Below are 20,684 nucleotides of genomic sequence, written 5' to 3'. Positions count from 1 at the left end.
AAAAAGTAAAAAGAAATATATTTTATATGGCTTTACTACCTTCTCGAGTTATTAAAAGTCCAAAAAAAGTCCATATGTTCGATTTTTGTTGTTTGATTTTTCCAATTTGTGTCGCGATTTTGGATCAGTACCAGGAACATTTATCGAGCAATAACTCCGGAACTATTAGAGTTAGCCCTATGAGGTTTAATAATTTTACGGTATTAATTTTTTTTTAAACATTTTCTTGCACACATTTCTACCACAAGCAGAATACCTTTAATAACTTTCAACGATGTTTTCGTGTGTCTACTCGTAGGTGTGTAGTTCGATTGTAATTTTTCAGGAATTTCTTGTACGTGTATTAAAATTGTAAATCATAATCACAATTCGAAATGTTATGTACACGTACGACTGCAGAATGCAAATGAAAATAAAATGAAAGAAAAACTTGGATAAATCATTACCAGTTCGACTTTTGTTTGTCAATATTTGCATTCCAAATAAATTTTATTATAACTGTGCGTTTGAGTGAAAAATGCTAAAGGTATTTCGCATGCACTTTGCAAATTTAATTATCGCGAACTGCAAATATATGCCCATGTGTTTATATTAGACGAGCGATGGTATCAAATGTTGCAAACAACGCCCAAAGAGGCCAAAAAGCCGATCGCAAACCGCTTAATTGCTCCGTTTTAATCCCATTTACCACCCGATCAAGCACATCAAGTCAAGCAAAAAACGCAATAAAGACATAAAAAATATGAAACTTACTTCGCATGGCCTCAGATGCAGCGAATCGAAGGCCTCGGCTTTGCTAATGATATTTTTCAATCGTATGGGTTTTCTGTGAGCTCCGGGCGAGTTGTGCGTAATCGGACAGTGATTTTCGACGTGATTGCTGTTTATGATCGACATCGCAGCAACTTTCAGCACATTTTCACTGACAATGTCGCTTTCACTGCAAGTATAGAGAAGCGGCCGCCACTTTAAGCTAATTGATTCCTATAAATTGGCCGCTTTTATGATCCCATAAAATCGGAAAGCGCTCAAAATTAATTAAATAATTCGAGACAACGCCGACCGCGCCACTAAACTCTGATTGGGAAGTTCAATGAGCGATTTTTTCCCAGCCGCGAGTTAATCGCTGATTCAGTTTCGTAATAAGGGGGCTTTTCTCCAATTGCATGGCGATGTTTGTGGCGCGGAGGGACAGTGTTGACTGTATGCAATCCAGTGTGCGTTCCGGTTACCGGAGTCGGACACGGATTTCTGCGCTACGCTCCGGAGTGCGAAACCGTGCCGAGACGCTCCTCCCCACCATTCATCCGGAGCCCCACCACGGACTTCGTCACCTGTTGACAGTATTGCATTCAACTCCGGGGCGTCTCTGCGAGCGGAAGCCGAGGGTGGCATGAATTATTCAGCGACGAGGGACGCTGCCGATTCCTGCTGGACAAAGTTGTACAAACGAGGGGAATTACGCGCCGCCGGAAGCTGGAATTTTTCGCGCCGACAAACGGCCGAAAACTATTCTAAACAAGTAATTAAAAGTCCAGATATTTGGACGCCGATTGAAATTATTCACAAGTGGCTGTGTTTCAAGCCACTGCAGGCGGAAAAGATGCTTTAATTAAAAGTTGGGACATGAAAAAGTTCGCTTTGAACGACTTTGCAAACTTTTAAGTCGCAAAAATTCATAATCGAGACTAAACAAGCCAAATATTTGAGAAGATTCCCGTTATTAAGCGGCTGTAAAAACAATAAAGAACACATCTACTTCATTACGCCATTAACTGCGAGCAATTTAATGAAATGTATTATCAATGTTACCACCCTTATGTGTATCTTCATTTGTATACCTATATTGAAAAAAATAACTTAAAAAAAGCAAGTATATATTTACTGCATGTGGTCCATAAATAAAATACCGAAAGTGATCAAGTTTTGTTAATAAATAAAGCAAATAACTACAACTTTTTCGGATCTTGAATTATCAACATAATGAAATTAATTTGTAAACAGTTCAAAACACTTGTTCTAGTAATAGTGTTTTTTTCTTTTCTTTTCTTTTCTTTTCTTTTCTTTTCTTTTCTTTTCTTTACTTTTCTTCTCTTTTCTTTTCTTTTCTTTCCTTTTCTTTTCTTTTCTGTTCTTTTTTTTCTTTTCTTTTCTTTTCCCTTTCTTTCGGCTCCTTCGTCGCCTCGTTCTTAATCCAATTCTTTATAAAATTAAAACAAAAATTTAGTGGAAATGTGGTCTAGCTAACGGTAGCTCTTTACCACTTGAACTTTAGCTGAATAAGAATCGTAAAAATGACATTTTTAATAAAAAAAACGCACTTCAACAAAAAACTATTCAGCTGTATCCACGGTTGTTACTAGGTGTTTATAAAAAAAAGGGTATTACAATCTGCAACTTTGTAGCACAGTTGGTGGTAATTTTTATGAGGCTCTGTTAGAAGCTCTGCGTGCATTCTGACTTGAGTGACCTGGGGAGCTTTATTGGCAATATCACTCATCAGTTCTTATCAGTTTTAGAGTAATTTTTTGCAAAATAGAAAACAGAAAATAATAAAATTGCATGATTTAACAAAAGTTACTAGACAGTTTAAATATTTTTGAATAAAAAATTGCGATTTAACAGACGTTTGATTAAAAAATTACGTGTTACAACCTCACTTTTGTATACTCATGCTTTGTACTTGTTATGAGGGTGTTTATGGTGTTTTTAACCATTCACTGTATGGAAATAATTATAGAATTTAAACAATATGTACATAAATTTTACGCGTTATTATTAAATAATAATAATAAGAAGAAAAAGATTCGAGTTTGAAATGCACTTGATTAAAAAAAAACTAGTTGATATTTTTTTGTCCTTTTAAAAGTTCTAGAGACATGGAAAAGAGCTTAAAACGTTCATAAATTCAGTTTGAAACGAGCTTTTTTGTGTTTCCAAAAGTAATAATCGTTATTATTAAATAATTACTACCACAGATTTTGCATCTATTTATGGGGAGGACAGAAGTTAGAAAATATAAAAGTATTATGTAAAAACTGCTTTTATTTTGACCTCGTTACAGTTAATACATCAGTCAGATGTTCAACACTGTGATACATGCGGCACATTGTAAAGGGACAAAGTATTGAATACTAGTTCATGGGCACAGTAAATAAATAATAAATTTAAAGTTCGTTTCTACCAAAAACTATAAAAATTCTCCATCAAGTTTTGATCGCTGAATATGGTGGAATAGTTTTCGAGAAAAAGTCGCTTAAAGTAAAAATTAAGGCTAGTTAGACTTATTTCTTCATAAAACAACTAACGAATATACACATACAAAAAATATTACAATAATAATAAATTTTAATTACAAAATGCCATAGTCATATTTTCTCAGTCACTTAACTGAGGAAAACTTCCTTTAATAAAATTTTGTTCAGCTGTGTTAGATTAATATGAACTGGACAATATTTTTTCCACAGTGTTTTGAGAATCTCTATATTGTGCTAGTTACACTTTATGAATACGTTTTCAGTGATTTACCACTTGAGGGAACGTAACACATTGTGGGACATACGTTCATAAAATTTTCACGACTCACTTGACTCCCTTCATATTTATTATTTTAACAACATACTTGAAGAAGCAAATTTTTCGCAGGAGTTTTAGGAAACATAACGTGTGAAATATGAAACTAGGCAGTTACGTAACGTGAATAGCGTATTAGTTAGCAAAGGTGTCGGGATTGTTGTTGGCAAAATTTGGACAATGAAGGTCTCGGATTCAACAAGTTCGTATTAATAATAATTGTAACTGAACAAAAAGTGTTTCTAAAGTCTAGTCACAAAAATTATTTACAAAATACCGAGTCGCGATGGCTAAATCCCAGCAACATTTTTATAATTTTTCATCCGCTGTGTCAGAAACCAATTTACTTCGCATTATGTTCTTCAATCTAGCAAACAAATCCCCATCCCATCTCTATCCACACTCACTTCTGCCGATTCACCTCTCTCGGTCCTAAACCTCAGCCTCATTCACCTCTCGGTCATAAATCCCTACCTATAATAAAATGATTCGATTATTCCCCTCGCCAGTGCGTAACAATATCCTTATTGTTCCAATTCCGAACAAACCCCACTCTAAAAACCGCAATATTAATACACAAAAGCTTCATCATCCCGCTCCGGAAAAAATCCACCGCCCGAATTGTTGAGATTGATATCCGTCTTGTCGGGCTAATTTTCCTAAACTGACTATTTCTATTACTGAAACTTGCTGAAAGTAGTTGCGGTGACTGGAGCATTCCCACCAACCTAATAAATCTCGGCTTATAATTGAGTTATTGATAAAGTTACACGCACGCGACGGATTAATTTTAGCGCGGAGGAGCGTCTTATCAACCTGATCTGATTAGATAATTAAACTACCGCTGAAAATTGCTAGACAAGACCAACCGGTGGACAAAAACTTGAGCAACGGATTACGCCAAAAGTAGCTTAATGACTTAGCAAACTTTATTGAATTATGAATCGGTATCCCTGGACTCTTTTTGGGCGGCACATCCATCTGGATTTGCGCCCGGAGAATGGAGTTTCTTGCCGTTCCTCCGGGAACCAGTTCAGGAGCGGCAAATGCAAAATATCGTAACGAAGTTTTATTCCATGATCGGGAAAAATCCCATTTCGGCAAACAAATGCAGACCACCTGTTAATGTCACGCAACAATGGAGCGCCACCTACAATTATTAAATCAAGTCAATTTATCGTTAAAGCACTACGCTTAATTGGCGTTCATTAAACATAACACCCTCTCTCTACAGAAGGAAAATTCACGCTCGCGTCTAGGGCGGGAAATGAATGAAACGAAACAGCACAACGCTTGATTAATACACCAATTTGCGTCCATCAAGGGATCGGCAAAGAAAAATGCGAGCGGAGCGAAAATGCAAGAGGATAAAATTTGGTCATTTTTAATTTTTTCTCAAAGTGTTCTGTACCAAATAATTTAGCAATTTAGAGAAAAACCAGTTAATGGAAATTTAGTGATCCCTTAGGCCTACAACCTAAAAATATTTTACTTTCCGTTTCATTGGATGTGCATCCAGTAAAATTAAAATGCAAAAATAATATTTTGCCCCAAATTAAATCTCTGATGACTGTTGAATGCGCTGAAATCGTTGGACGTGGATTATCCGCCTTTTCCGGCTCCTCACGCGATTAGGAAGTTTTCAATTTAAGTTTAAGCATGTCAGAGCGCCCCGGCGTCCGCTATCGATTGTTTGAAATAAAGACACATATCCCTAGTTTCGCACTTGCCAAGTTTTCGGTCCACTTTTCGTTTTATTTCCCGATGCATAATGTATCCGGTAATCTCTCCATAAGTTGAACGGAAACGTAATCCTATCAGGACGGGAAGACGTTTTGTCGCTCCGACAAATCGTTTAATCCCGAATTTAGCGCCTCCTCCAGAAAAACATCGGTTTCCTGATCGCGATGCAAACGATCGTACACGAATTAAATCGGGGAATCGCTGATTGGGACCGGTTTTCTGGTCGTTAAAATGTACCAATTTGCTCTATTGGATTAAAGCAATTTTCGCAAGGACCCTACAGATTTATTGGGCAATTTTCTGGCACGTTTACCGGCCCCCGACCACCGCATTATGCAACCGCTAATCGAAAATTTATTGCCGCGCAAATCGAAAAGTCACAATTTCGCATCTCGATTTGCGACACAATCATACAAGTCACACATATCCTACCAAATACCAGCTCAAGGTGGCCTTAACTTAATATCAACTTATTTTTAGTTTCTTCATAATGCACAGTTAACAATAAAAAGTGTGAGAGAAAGCCTTCCACACTTCGTCACAGTGAATTATGGTGGAGGCGCCGGGAACAAAATTTTAACACAAACTTTTTCAGATAAGTGTAATGTAAAAAATGTTTAAAATTATATTTGATTGGTATTATTATTTGGAGTTATTATTAAATTAAATTAATAATAAAAAATGTAACAGAGAAGCTACTGAATTTGAAATATTCAGCACTTTGTCACAGTGAATTATGGTGGAGGCGCCGGCAACAAAATTTTAAAACGAACTTTTTTCAGATAATTGTAATGTAAAAAATGCTTTTAATAACATTCGATAAGTATTATTACTTGTTATTATTATTAAAGAAAATTAATAACAAAAAATGTAACAGAGAAGCTACTGATTGAAATATTCAGCACTTTGTCACAGTGAATTATGGTGGAGGCGCCGGGAACAAAACTTTAACACGAACTTTTTTCAGATAATTGTAATGTACAAAATGTTTATAATAACATGCAATAAGTATTATAACTTGTTATTATTATTAAAGTAAATTAATAACAAAAAATGTAACAGGGAAGCTACAGCAGTTGAAAGAATTTAACACTTTGGCACAGTGAATTGAATTATGGTGGAGGCGCCAGGTCAAAAAAAAATCAAAACAAGCTCTTTCAGATAATTGTATTGTAAAAAAATATTTATAATAACATTTAATAAGTATTATTACTTGTAGTTATATTTCAAGTAAATTAATAATAAAAATGTAACAAAGAAGCTACTGATTTGAAATATTCAGCACTTTGTCACAGTGATTTATGGTGGAGGCGCCGGGAACAAAGTTTTAAAACGAAATTTTTTCAGATAATTGTAATGTACAAAATGTTTATAATAACATGCAATAAGTATTATAACTTGTTATTATTATTAAAGTAAATTAATAACAAAAAATGTAACAGAGAAGCTATTGCAGTTGAAAGTATTTAACACTTTGCCACAGTGAATTATGGTGAAGCCGCCGGAAACAAAAATTTTGAACGAATTCTTTTCAGATAATTGTAATGTAAAAAATGTTTATAACAAGATTTGATAAGTATTATTATTTGTAGTTATTATTACAGTAACTTAATAATAAAAAATGTAACAGAGAAACTACTGAAGTTGAAATATTCAACACTTTGTCACAGTGATTTATGGTGGAGGCGCCGGGGATTTTTTTTATAAACGAACTCTTTTCAGATAATTGTAACGTAAAAAATGTTTATAATAAAATTTGATAAGTATTATTAAATGTAGTAATTATTAAAGTAAATTAATAATAAAAAAAGTAGCAGAGAAGCTACCGAAGTTTTTTAACACATTGTCACAGTGAATTATGGTGGAGGCGCCAGAAACAAAAACTTTAAAATTTTTTTTAAATAATTGTATTTGTAAAAAATGTTTACGATAACATTTGATAAGTATTATTATTTGTAGTTTTTATTAAGGTGAATTAATAATAAAAAATCTAACGGAGAAGCTACTAAAGCTGAAATATTCAAGACTTTGTCACAGTGATTTATGGTGGAGACGGCGGATTTTTTTTTAAACGAACTCTTTTCAGATAATTGTATTGTAAAAAATTTTTATAATTACATTTGATAACTATTATTATTTGTAGTAATTATTAATGTGAATTATCAATAAAAAAATGTAGCAGAAAAGCTACTGAAGTTGAAATATTGAACACTTTGTCACAGTGAATTATGGTGGAGGCGCCGAGACCAAAAATTCAAAACAAGTTCTTTCCAGATAATTGTAATGTAAAAAACGTTTATAATACAATTTGATAAGTATTATTATTTGTAGTTATTATTAAAGTAACTTATTAATAAAAAATGTAACAGAGAAACTACTGAAGTTGAAATATTCAACACTTTGTCATAGTGATTTATGGTGGAGGCGCCGGGGATTTTTTTTTATAAACGAACTCTTTTCAGATAATTGTAACGTAAAAAATGTTTATAATAAAAGTATTATTAATTGTAGTATTTATTAAAGTAAACTAATAATAAAAAATGTAGCAGATGAGCTACTGAAGTTGAAATATTCAACACATTGTCACAGTGAATTATGGTGGAGGCGCCAGGAACAAAAATTTTAAACAATTGTACAAATAATTGTAATGTAAAAAATGTTTATAATAACATTTGATAAGTATTATTATTTGTAGTTATTATTAAGGTGAATTAATAATAATTAATGTAACAGAGAAGCTACTGAAGTTGAAATATTCAACACTTCGTCACAGGTGAATTATGGTGGAGGCGCCAGGAACAAAAATTTAAAACAAATTCTTTTCAGATAATTGTAATGTAAAAAATGTTTATAATAACATTTGATAAGTAAAGTTTTTGTAGTCTCGTGACTTATGCTTGTATGCAAAATTTCAGCATGGAACCTTCGGACGTTAATAACCTTGTTTCTAGCGTAGATAGAAAGTTGTAGGATTTTTTTTAAAAAGCAAAAGCTCTATCGGATGACGTATTTCAGCTAAGTGCTGAAATAATGGTAAAAGTTTATAAATTATTACTCCAACAAAATATTATTTTATTCTCATAAAACGTACGTGAGTATGCAAAATTTCAGTTCGTTCGGATAACAGGAGCCCTCTCAAATTTAAATGTGAAACACTAGCAAGACTAGTAAGTTAAATAAGGGCTTTAAAAAGTAGCTAGTAACCACTTTTTAGGCCAGTGCGTGCAAAATTTTAAAAAACCGGCGAGGAAGTTAGCATCTGTCGAGCGTCGAAAAAGCCAACTCGAACGTCTGCGCTTCACCGAATTGAAATTATTAAACCCGGTCGGGCGAGCAACTGAAAACTGAATTAACCAACATTTCTAACTGTGCGAACTTCAGACAACTATGCCATCAATTAAATTCAACGAGAATAATGCAAAAGTAACAGATTATACGTATTGGCGTCCCATTTCGGTCCAATTGTCGACATTCTACACCTAGTTTTCTCTGGAATTTAATCATAGCACTCTTTAAACATTGGCTTTTCGTTTGACCGCTCCAAAACTAAACGCAATTTAATGGCGAAAAATTACAGGGGTCATTATTTGGCCGTAATTGGCAGTGCGGCGTTCGCTTTAATTGTTTGCAGAATCCCATCATGGATTTCCATTCCGGGCAATATTTGTAGTACGTCTATTATGCATTTGATTATGATCGTGCGCTATTCTAAAACCACGACGTATTGCTAGCCGTGACTGTTTCGAAATTCCCTGCGTGCCGATAAACCGAACAAAGCTTCTGGATAAATACACTCATAAACGATTTATATTTTTCGGGGGTTTCGAGAGATGGTCGACAATTTAATGGAAACGTCATGCAAACGCCATCCCTCATGGATGAGTTATAAGCTTGCACTTTTTTATTTGCTGCGGCAAGGCCTAGGCTCGGGCAATATTTTCACAGATAGGAAGCCTTTTGTCACTGGATAAACACTCTTTATGTATGACGAATGCGGCTCCATATGTATTACCACAGCGGAAAAATGGCCTGATACCGTTTAACGAGCGCCAGAAATAAAAATCAAGAAAAACGTGTGCAATAAAAACGGCTAATTCACCGAGAATTTCATAAAACATATACACATCTGCGTCGCTACTGACGCAATAAACTTCAAATTTATTCGCAGAAGAAAGGAAATGTAAAGTAATTAAAGGTAAAGTGAGTTTATTTCGCTTCCTGCTAACTTTGTTGGGAAACATTTTTATTAGATACAGTAAAAGTGGCAACTGAATTAATGCACAAAAAGACGAAATAATTAGTGTTTAAACTGTTAACAAAGTGTATGTTTTATTGTACCTTTGACTATGCAAGCTGTTTTCATTAATCAGATGAGGAATTCAGTTCCAGTGTAAAACGCTACAAAATAATTAAAAAATAGGACCGTTTCATATTCTTCTTTATTCGGAAACGCAATAAGCGCAGAAAACTTTCAGTAAAGACTGCAGACAAACGCCAAGAATTGACCAAAATTAAATTTTAATCGACCAATTAAAAAACAATAAGTGAACTTTTGAAATTAATTTTGAATTTTATGAGTGTAAAGAAGTTGTAATTTTTTCATTCTCTAATTTTCGTTGTAACTTTGTCTATCAGCTTGTTTTTTTATTAATCAGATCAAAAGATCAAGAAACTAATTAAAAAAAATGCATCATCTTCTTCCTTACTTAAATAAATAAGAACTGAAGTGAAGTTTTGAAAAAAAAATGTAATGTCGTAAAAAGGAACGAAAAAAATAAAGAGCAACAGCTGAATTTTTGTAGTTTGTTTTAATTTTTAAATAGAAAATATAATAAGACAATAGAACAGAGTGGTAAAATTTGAACGAAAAAAAAATGCTACTAGGTGTACAGTCATGTTCAAAAAGAATGAGACCCCTATCAACCGGGCCGTATACCAAAAGTCCAACTAAAATCTTTTAGCTAGTAAATGGCAACAAATAAGTTAGTTTACAAACTGTCCAGCTAATTTACACAATATCCGGCTGGTTTATAAATTAATCAAACATACACACTAACCCTACCATATTGAAAAGATTTGTGGCTGCGGTTTTAAGGGTCATTCTTTTTTACCGTGACTGTACCTACTTATAGACTATGAATACAAATAAATGTAAATAAACCAGTTAACCATGTGCGTTTCCTATTAAACATTTTACTACTGTGTTAATGTATAATAATGTTATTACTGAGTATTTTGACGTAATAAGCGTTTCATTTCCATATTACCTTGTACGGAATCCAAATGGTCAAACGTGCGGACGTATTCGGTAGTTTTATAACAAGGAAATTAAAAAAAATAAACAATTATAATATTTGAAAGTTTGTGGCTGTATAAGTTCTGCTGGGTTACTAAATATTTTTTTTTACAAGAAATAGACAATTTTCCGAACAGGTGTACAAAAATACAACCGTCTGTGAGCCTCCGTCAGCTTAAAAGTGTCGAAAAGGATACTTTTACCATCAAAAGTCTTTTATAGATAAAATTGCCTTCTGACACAGGTGAATTGTTTCGGTGGCTTTTAAGGAGGTTTATATTTCTTGAAGTGTCAAAACTAAGGGGATAACCGAAAACAAGCGTGCAGTAATAGCCTCTCTATATGCTTTAAAGTGTCGTTTGTTCCTTGCCGTTGACATATTGGGGCAAAAACTCCGAAAGGCTCGTATAACAGCGAAGTTGTGTTAAAAAGTCCGATCCGACGATCGGCCGTAATGGGGTGCATTGTGCGGTCATTCAGGCGGGCTGAAAGAAACAGAGCTATTCGTCGACTTTCATGAATACATCAACAGAAGCTTTTCACCGTCATCGTTATACCTAAACGTAAAGTTTAGATCAAAGCGATTTTTCTCGGCGCGCCAGAAACGCGAGCTTTATCAAATTCATCTATGATAATAGAGCCATGAATACACTCCTGACTTTATAGTTTCACCTTTATCGTTAAACACTCGGCTGCACTATTGCATTTTCGCGCCGGCTTATGCCGGAACAAGATTTAGCGTGAAATTCACGCAAAAAGCAAGATTTTTGACGCAGCTCGGGCGATAAATTAACGCGCTACAATGGTAAAGCCACTTTAAGACTTCCACCGGGCGTTGTCATGAACATTTGGTGAAGTTCTGATCCTCTCGTTGAGGCAGTCATTAACAGGTGGCTGCGGCGAGCTTCAAACGATTAAAATAAGTTGAAAGGAGAGGCAAAAAGTCGGGCTTTGTGAGCGAACAGACGAAAAACCCCATTCTTTTATAATTCCGGATAATTCGGCTCCGACACCACAGAATATATGCTAATAAAATCGGAGGCAATATAACACTTTGATTACTTTGAACTTTCCGATGATATTGGAAAAGCTAGTCGTTATTGGCAGTTTGAAATTTCGAATAAACACAAAGCCGATGGTTTTTAACGACAAATAATATATTGTGAGGCAAATTCAAATGTGGTGTACGAGATAGGACGGTCCTCTTAACTTCCATTCTGTTTCCGCTCGGCTATCTATAGTTTAGTGTTTGGCGTCCCACTTCATGCTATTCTCGCAGCACTCTCCTGTTGAGCTATTCTGTAAACGCTGCGGAAATTGAGACAGCGAAGGGGGCATAATTAAACATTCAAAATCCCCAACTCTGAAAAAACATACTTAAATTAATTGCTAATTAATTTTCACTCATTTACAATTCTCATTCCAAAAGGAAAAGGGAAGACGATTGGCTCTCGTTCCTTCTTTACAATTCGATCGTTTTATTTTCAAAAATTTTGTTCACTAAATAAGTAAACGAAAAAATTTTAAAAAGGTGGCACTTAAATTTTTTATTTGCATTCTCATTGCAAACTTTTATTTAGCTTGATTTCGTCGTGTAATTAAAATACCTAGTCTGTTATACTAAAATTTCCACTTCCCATTAGCGGACACCTCTCCACAACGGACAATTTAAAACTCCTAATCGGTGTCAGTTGTTGAGAGGTTTTACTCTATTTGAATTATTTATTTTAAAAGGATCCTATCACATGCCAGAGTTAAATTTCTCGTCAAAATATGAATTTTTCTCTTTTTCTAAATGTTTAGTCTATACGTTGGATAAAGAAATGTCAGAAAAAGGATATAATTTATTTTTATTTTTTATGATATTTCACTTATTGAAAATATACCTACACTAAGTAAAACAACAAAAGTTTCATGTAAAATTGATAAAGAATATTAAAAAAAATTATCTTACCCTAAAATAGTATAAACGTTTAACAAAACCTAGATTATAATTTAAAATGTTCTACTGCAACTATAACCAATATTACACGGTAGTAAAAATGGTGGATGCGCCGGAATGTATTAATTCTGCGTAGAACTTAAATACTAATAACAGGAATTATTGTCTTTAAACAAGTAGTTAAGCCCTTTATTGACCTTAAATATAATGTCGCACAATATTATTTGCTCAGAAGTTCTAAATTATACCATATGATCATTTAAATTTCTAATAAGAGTAAGCTTTAATATTTTTTTAACTTGTATGAAACCGAACAACGGACACCTCTTCACAACGGACATTTATGTAGAAACGTAACAAATCCTAAATTAAAATTTACACCTCCTATTAGTGGACACCTCTCCACAACGGACAATTAAAGGTTCCCCAGCGGTGTCCGTTGTTGAAAATTTTTACTGTATTTGAATTATTTATTTTGAAGGAATCCTAAATGTTGGTAAACACATTCCAGGCCTAAATTTCTCTCCGAAATATGATTTTTTTCTATTTCTAAATGTTTAGTCATTATGTCAGAAAAAAGATATAACATTTTTTTTATTTTTTATGATATTTCCGTTATTGAAATATTAATTTTTTTACTAGTATCAGTAAAAAGAAGCAATATTAAAATGCCTTATCACTTGCAACCAATCAATATTTATTTATTTTTAGTTGTGGTGTAATTCTGCAAAAGCAGCTTTGAATTTTGTTCGTATAATGTAATATGCAGTAATAAGGTAGTCTTATTAAAAATGAATCAGTGGACTCCTTAATTACGTCCTGGAGGTAGTTTTTAATATGAAATCTATAGTTTAACCCAAAAATAGTTACGTTCTTTGGAATCTGCTTAAAACAACGTACACACAATATAAGCTCATTAAGCTCATTAAACTTTGCTCAAGCAAGGCTGGCGAAACACGTGTGGGCAATAATTGGAAGGTTTGGTAGGGTAATCAATTATTTTATAATTTATGTAATAGGAGTAATTACTTCTATTATGTAATTAGTAATTACTATGTTGTTATAATAGCACAGCAATAAAAATACGGTTTAATTTTATTAAAACTGTAATAAATGGTTGGATCGCAATCCGAACCGGAACCATCGCCGCTGATCCGATTTTATCAATGGCGCCCATCAAACGCGCCTACTTCCGGCCATTCTTCCGGGACAATGTGACGATTCCGGGCCCGGAAAGCGCCGCGGTTCGAGTTCAGAAGGATTAACTCACTCTCAAGATTACGAATCGAACATCTCCCGATATCGCGAATGCGCTCGAAAATTTCGATAATAACAAGCAGCCAAGGTAAGTAAGCACCGGATGAACACACAAAAGCCTCCGTCCTAATTCGTTAAGTGGATGAGAAAAATAAAAACGGATTTTCCAGTGCTCCTCCTCATTACAGTCTTTCGTTTCTCGAGTCACGGCTTTGTTAGACTGTTTGTCTTATGACGTACTTAAGTTAGTCTGCCTCGCGGAAATATTGACTTTAGATTGACTAAATTACATTAACCGATTTCCTCCGCCGACAGCTGTTTTCCTTGTAGATTGATACCTCGCAGTAAAAGAGCCGATGACGCGGTGATGACAAACCGATGAGGTCATTTGTTGCTGGCGTCGCCTGTTTGAATTTGTTAACGCTCGTAAACGGACGCTTTAATAAAATCTCCAGCGCAAAATGAAGTGGAAGAACGAAATTCCCAATAAAGCGGAATTCATGAAAATCAACAGTTTTCATTTCATCGAATGCGAAAAGTTTCATAGTGAACTAGTGCACGAGGAAAACGCCGGCCAATTTTCCGGGGGTAAGTCAGGCGGCTGCGGCCAATACTAACAAAGCACTCGCTAAACCCACGCTGATTTAAATTCGAACAACCTTGAGATTTTAATGTTGCGTGTCCAATTTGAATCGCGAAATGATAAGATAAGGGAACTGTTGATCGACACCGAAACCCAGCATTGTTTAACAATTTCGTTTGATTGTTGTTATATTGTTTAAGGTCACGGAAAGCAGGTCAAAGAAACAAGAAGTTGTGATAAACAAGCGCAATCCGACTGTGAAAACAAAGAACGGTAATTTATATTTATTTTGTCGTGAAACTTCCGGCTCTATTTCACTCGCATTCTTGGTTGCCTACATTGTAACCAATTTCCACGAACCGGAAAACCCACACCCACATCTTTGGCATTTTTATTCCTCCACAATTGACCATTTCACATTTTTTTCAACCAAAAATAAAATTTGTCATTGGGGCCAATCCGTATCTAATCACAAAATTTGCAAAAAACGTCGCAATGGCGACCACGATCGAAAATCGCTCCAAATACGTGCCTGCAAAAATTAAACGCGCCCCAAACAATGAGCTATTTGTGGAAAAAATCAACAAAAATGTCAAAGTGTGAGTGTGGAAATTTTTCCTCCTTCAATTCTAATTTAATTTTAGTCGGACCATGAGCGAGACTATAACCTTGACCAAGTCCCAGACCGACTTCACAGGCTCATCCCCGAAGAGATACACCACCAAGTGCTACATTAAGCCCGTTACGACCCCCGTCTGGTACACGGAGTCGTTGTTTTTGAATATCAACTCAAGCAAACGCAAATACGACGAGAAAATTTACTTCAGGGTGATTTCGGCGATTGTGTTGCCAAAAAGTTGATTTTGGAACGTTTCAGGAGAAATTGGTGCCGTTCAAGTGGTCCGAAAGTATGATTACGGAGGTGAAGACCGGCCCCAAGTGTGTTTATTCCGATGTGGTCATTCCGGTTGATGATTGCAGGGACGAAGTTCATTATATTTCGCTAGAGCCTCAGCAACGTTCCGTCAAGTCGACTGATTTGTAATATAACTCTGTGATTTAATAAAGTTGTTAAAAACAAGCGTGGTTTTATTTAAAGCGGCAAAATTTCAAATTGAGGTTTTATGAACGAAACGGTGCGCCGATGAGTTATGCAGCACAATATCCAAAACTATTCGTAAAAGCGTCAATCAGTTTTACTTTTCGAACAATTTTTGAAACAAATTTCTAGAGGTCTAATAGTTATTATTCAATTAGTACAATTATGCAAAACCAATAAACAATTTCTAGAAACCTTTGATAAAATTTAATTCGCTGTTAAAAGTTAACAACGCGAATGGACCAATCAAACAATCACGCATTTAAATGCAGATTAAATTAATGACGCTTCTATAAACCGGTTTTTACAGTGCTTTACACTTTTTACAAAAAAATATTCCGCAATGCTCTTTTAAGTCTTTTTTATTTACGAAGTCATCCTTGGTTTACTATATTTGCTTATTAGGATTTATTTTTCCGAAGTGCAATACTCAACACATTTCCAAGATAAGAAACAAGATAAAGTTCCAGCACATTGCAAATAAATGTGCAGAAGATGTAGGAATTTTTAAAATTTCTAACAGATGAATCAGGAGCGAAATAATAGAATAGAATGAAACTTTATTCAAAAAATACTCCACAATGGCACAGAACAAGTCAAAAATATAAAATAATACAGGGAAATAATAAAAAATAATTAAAATAAAACAATACATTTAAAAAATTAAATCCTATTTCTAAATTATAAAACTGAGGATATAAAACCTAACATTACATAAACTATTTGAAAAACACACTTAAAAAATATTTAAAACTCATAGTACAGGTTGACTTATAACAGCATAACGATGGTTCCATTATAAAATTCAGTTAAAAAGTAAAAACATTTGCTTAATAAATAAATCTTGAGACGTTTTTTGAGATATTTTCGGAAGATGGTTAAATTTTCTTATTATTTCATTTTTAGCGCTTTTATGTACTATTTTAAATCGTAACTTTAACCGACAATAATGCACACAAAAATAAGTATGATCTGTTCTGGATTTATTTCAATGGGGTAAACGGGTCTGTAGTAAAACAAAAATTAAATCATAATATAAACTTACAACAAAAAGGGAAAATGTACACAAATAATTTAAATAAAACTAAAAAAATCGATAATTACAAAGGAATAAAAGATCTACTAGGTATCCTAAAGGATACGTGGTTGTGAAATTTCTGAAACATGATAAAACATTTCATTTTAAGTACTTATATTAAATAAAAAACTAAACCAGATTTAAAAGTTATAAAATATTTCTTTAGAAATGCAACAATTTGCCATTTAAAAAACATAGAAGGCTTTCTGAAAATTCATTTCGTCGTTAAAAGTTAACAACGCGAATGGACCAATCACATCTGTTCAATTTGGTCATGTGATCAGTTAATCACGCATTTATTTGCGAATTAATCTAATGACGCTTCTAAGTTTATTCCTCTTTTGGTTATTTATAAATCAAGCAGATACAACATTAAAAAAAAAACAAAAATTAAAAAAAAAGAATCCAGAAGAAAAGATGTCATTGTGTGACTATTTTTACTCACATCATAGGTGAAACTTTGTTCAACCCTTATCTAATCTCATCGACCTTTAAATAATTCTTTTAAGTAAATACAGTATCTATATCTATAACTATTGTGTTCTAATAAAAACTGTAAAATTTGCAACGGTATTTATGTTTGATTATAATCTCGATTATAATAATACATAAGGTACGTGTGACTTCAGTAAAAACAATTTTATATGTGTTGTAATACAACAATTTAATTTTCTTTTATTGCACTCTAGAACTACATTAAGACATATAAAACTTTTGTTGTAGCAATAAAATCAATAATATCGTTTAGTAAATTCTCAATTTTCTTGAAAACAACCCTCATCCTTCTAAATCTCTTTTCAAACATGACAAAAATAAATAAACACTTTCTGTATGAGAAAGTCCTAATAACAAAACTATAAATAAAACGAAAATAACATGAAACATGAAATGACATAATTATATACACAGTTGATTTTCCTAAAAATTTATTATTTCTTTAACTAAGATAACTTTTCGTAGGTACGCGCGGACATATTTGTTTATTAAATTATGTAAACCACCCACTGTTTAGGGTTCTCAGGACCAGAAAAATGCCATATGGTCGTTATTGGGTCTATCGCTACAGTATTTAGTACTAACTCTAGTAATTAAAACTAATTTATTTAGGATTATAGTAATTAAGAAGTTAAAACAACAAAGAATTTTAATGTGACGTGAATTAAACATGTGCAGGTACTGCGTAAGCACTCTGAATAATCAAGACAGTACATTGTTGTTATGTTTTATCGGTGCTACATTCTCGTATAATTAGGTGTTTTTAGTTCATTCTGGCATATTTTAAGAATTAATAATAACGAAGCTCCCACAACAAACTCTAGACTTTTTATCATGTGGAGGAAAGATATACGAAGTCGTGGGTGTGGGAGAGGGTTCAGTGAGACATTGCTGGGAAAACCCAACGGTACAATGATTTTTTCATATCATAAAATCGCAAAATTGCAGTGAAAATCTATCGCATTTTTCTCCTCCAAATCCAATGTCAGCGGTCTCAATTAAAGCCAAGTGGTTCAAATAAGTCATCAACGATCAATGTTCGCTTTCTGTATCAAGGAGATAAAGTACAAGTAGAACCAACAGCGATAAAAGTGAAACGGCTCCGAGTTGTTTTAGTCGTTCCATGTCGTTCGCGTTGCTCGTTCGTTTGAGGTCATAGCGAGTCACCTGTGTAAACCCAAATAAAAATGCACCGACTGCTGTACATAGCTGGGGCCCTGGTCCTAATAGGTGAGTGATTTCCCTCGTTCAATTAAACTCTGACCCGCCCTCAAGACGCCACTTCCAATTAATTAATTAACAAGTAAAACATCAACCGTGAAATTGAACCTTTGTCCTCATAATTAAATCTGAGAAAATTTATAATTTGCCAAGGCCACGTGTTTTGCGAAATCGACCACCAAATCGACGTCAACAACATCACCAACCAGCTGCAGGAGAACATCCCCGGCCTGGAGAATTTCAACGCGAGCAAACTGCCCTCCGAGGAGGACGTCGAGCGCATGCTGAAGGAAAAGTGCGAGAAGAACGGCGGCGGCGAGGAGGCTTTCCAGGCCCTCAAAGTGAGTGACTTTGACTCATCGGCACGGGAAAGTTTTTATCTTTTATCTTCAAAACTTATCATTTTCTTTGTATGCTGATTTTGAGATAAGAATTGAACCAATCTTTGGCGTCGGAAAAAACGAGTGAAATTTTTTAGAACCAGCAACAAGAACTCCGGACGTGCCTGGAGGCCCAGATGAACGCCACTCAGATCCAGCTGGAGGTGGAGGAGGCCAAAAAAACCGGTTCCATGGACGAAATCTTCGGCAAATACTGTCGCAAGTACCCGGAAATCTACCAATGCGTGGAGGTGGTGATCGGGAAAGTGAAGCCCTGTCTGGACGAGAAAGAGAAAGACACGATGAACCAAACGTTGAAAATCCTGGACGAGCTCAAGGAATTCGTCTGTTTCAAGGACGGCGACCGTATTGCCAGTAATGCACACAACCTCGCACATCGTTCAATTTTCTAACATTCTTTCGCAGTGTTTGTCGCTGAGGGCGGTGTCGAGTGTCTGGAGTCCCGGAAAGACGAGCTCCAGCAGTGTGCCAACCAGACGCTGGGCTCCCGGATCCCCACCGACATGTCCGCCACCAGCCTTCCGGTCTTTCTCTTCACCGATCGGGAGTGCAAGTGAGTCGCTTTCGCCGGAAACGGGCCCGACTTACGCTTTTTTGCAGCGACTTTGATAAAATCCGCGCGTGTTTCAACGACGAGCTGGAGAAGTGCAAGGACAGCACCCCGGCAAACATCGTGGATGCGTTCTTCAAGTTCTTGAAGAAGCACATGCCGTGCAATGGCGTCGCCGGGGCCAAGGAGGCGCCCAGTGCGGTCAAGGAAAGTGGCGGAAATTCAGCCGGAGGTCTGGTGGTCTCCACACTCATCGTCGGGGTCTCTGTCCTGATCTCGAAATTCTTGTGATTCGCCAAAACTTTGTTATTTATTGTTGTTACACGTCTTTTAGTAGTGGGTGCGTGACTGTTGCCGGAATGATATATTTTTATAAACAATACGTAATGTTTTTAAATAAATAATCTTTTTTTAATTTCCCTTGTTGTCCTTGACCGAGTCAAAGTACGAATGTACTGAAGCTCGTGATAAAAATGACCTGGCACGTAACTCGTGCTTGGGAGAAACTGGAATCTAAACCTCAGAGATATTGTTTTATCTACCAAAAGCGCGAAATCAGGATTTGCGTTATTGAGGTTTGTATCTTTCCGTTTAGTTCATTTTATGCAAGCAATCACAAAATCAGGGCCAATTATTGCGTTCTACCTGTTTCATTCGTTTGTATCAGCTTTTATGAGTTTTTTCTTTGAAAATATAATTTAAAATAGACCCTTTTCTTAAAGTACCTTTTTTTGAAAGTTAAAATTGTAATAAATTTACAATAACATGGCACGGAGCAATAAGCTTCATTCTAGTATGAGAATTTTGAGAATAATAAATAATAAACGCTAAGTGAAAATAATAAACTCTATTATTAGGATGTGCTCTTACGTTTATAATTTGGTGCCTTTACGTATTTTTACCTTTTGCCGCATTATTTTATTATTTCTGTCAGTTTTATGCTCCGCTTTACGTTTATACGTCCATGTGTTCTCTCAATCTCTTATTTTTGCTTACGTGTTGTTTCACTTACCTTTTCTACACTTTTTTTCATAGAAAAATTGTTACCCGGATCCGGGTTCGAACCCGCGACCTCCCCCGTTGTAAGTGGCGCTTATACCACCGGGCCCCAGGTACTGACCGTCTTTTGCAGATATTTTAACACAAACTTTTTAAATAAATCAACATTACAAACTATATAATTGCAATAATTCACCTAAAACGCAAATACTTTCAGTTCAAAAGTCGGCGATTTAGCTCGAAAAAACATTTTCTTACACTTTTTTTCAATTTAATTCTCTAATTTTTTACCAGATTTCATCAAAAGATACCGGGCGTATAAGTTGATTCTACAATTTTAAAATTGTTTTTATCTTTTTTGTGACTCTCAGCACGTTTTTGACCGAAAATGGACATACTTTCTACAAAAATCACCAAATGTGTGTATTTTCTAGTCAAAAATAGTGG

At 34.8% G+C, this 20,684-nt stretch overlaps 3 protein-coding genes across 5 annotated transcripts in view; 2 read left to right on the top strand and 1 right to left on the bottom strand.

Annotated features, from left to right (window-relative positions):
- Window positions 1-1,243, bottom strand: part of Nos (Nitric oxide synthase) — a 43,924-nt gene extending 42,681 nt beyond the window's left edge. For both annotated transcript variants that reach the window (XM_015983575.2, XM_015983576.2), the window contains exon 1: window positions 754-1,243. In XM_015983575.2, the coding sequence (XP_015839061.1) occupies window positions 754-897 (144 nt within the window). In that variant the 5' untranslated portion in view covers window positions 898-1,243. The remainder of the gene's footprint in view (window positions 1-753) is intronic.
- Window positions 1,244-14,185: 12,942 nt separating this feature from the next.
- On the top strand, window positions 14,186-15,475 carry LOC103314285 (hypothetical protein). Of its 2 annotated transcripts, XM_008199900.3 has the most exons (4): window positions 14,186-14,399; window positions 14,595-14,667; window positions 15,039-15,222; window positions 15,272-15,475. In XM_008199900.3, the coding sequence occupies exons 1-4, from the start codon at window positions 14,273-14,275 to the stop codon at window positions 15,437-15,439; spliced, it is 552 nt and encodes a 183-aa protein (XP_008198122.1). In that variant the 5' UTR covers window positions 14,186-14,272; the 3' UTR covers window positions 15,440-15,475. The 2 variants fall into 2 exon arrangements, with proteins under 2 accessions (XP_008198122.1, XP_008198123.1); XM_008199901.3 differs by lacking the exons at window positions 14,186-14,399; window positions 14,595-14,667 and adding an exon at window positions 14,737-14,993.
- Window positions 15,476-18,137: 2,662 nt separating this feature from the next.
- Window positions 18,138-19,653, top strand: LOC663912 (27 kDa hemolymph protein). Its single transcript, XM_969941.5, has 5 exons — window positions 18,138-18,296; window positions 18,441-18,628; window positions 18,766-19,042; window positions 19,094-19,241; window positions 19,289-19,653. Exons 1-5 carry the CDS (start codon window positions 18,254-18,256, stop codon window positions 19,527-19,529), a joined length of 897 nt encoding a protein of 298 aa, XP_975034.1. The 5' UTR covers window positions 18,138-18,253; the 3' UTR covers window positions 19,530-19,653.
- Window positions 19,654-20,684: the final 1,031 nt, after the last annotated feature.

Source organism: Tribolium castaneum, chromosome 2 (assembly GCF_031307605.1).
Source record: "Tribolium castaneum strain GA2 chromosome 2, icTriCast1.1, whole genome shotgun sequence".
Lineage (NCBI taxonomy): Eukaryota > Metazoa > Arthropoda > Insecta > Coleoptera > Tenebrionidae > Tribolium > Tribolium castaneum.
This window is presented reverse-complemented; position numbering and strand designations above follow the sequence as displayed.

Excerpts from the sequence above, each read along its gene's own strand:
- LOC103314285 (XM_008199900.3), top strand. The coding sequence starts at position 14,273 with ATGAAGTGGAAGAACGAAATTCCCAATAAAGCGGAATTCATGAAAATC. Across the intron at positions 14,400-14,594 it reads CGCCGGCCAATTTTCCGGGG|GTCACGGAAAGCAGGTCAAA; the intron begins GTAAGTCAGGCG and ends ATATTGTTTAAG. Across the intron at positions 14,668-15,038 it reads GACTGTGAAAACAAAGAACG|TCGGACCATGAGCGAGACTA; the intron begins GTAATTTATATT and ends ATTTAATTTTAG.
- LOC663912 (XM_969941.5), top strand. The coding sequence starts at position 18,254 with ATGCACCGACTGCTGTACATAGCTGGGGCCCTGGTCCTAATAG. Across the intron at positions 18,297-18,440 it reads TGGGGCCCTGGTCCTAATAG|GCCACGTGTTTTGCGAAATC; the intron begins GTGAGTGATTTC and ends TAATTTGCCAAG. Across the intron at positions 18,629-18,765 it reads AGGCTTTCCAGGCCCTCAAA|AACCAGCAACAAGAACTCCG; the intron begins GTGAGTGACTTT and ends GAAATTTTTTAG.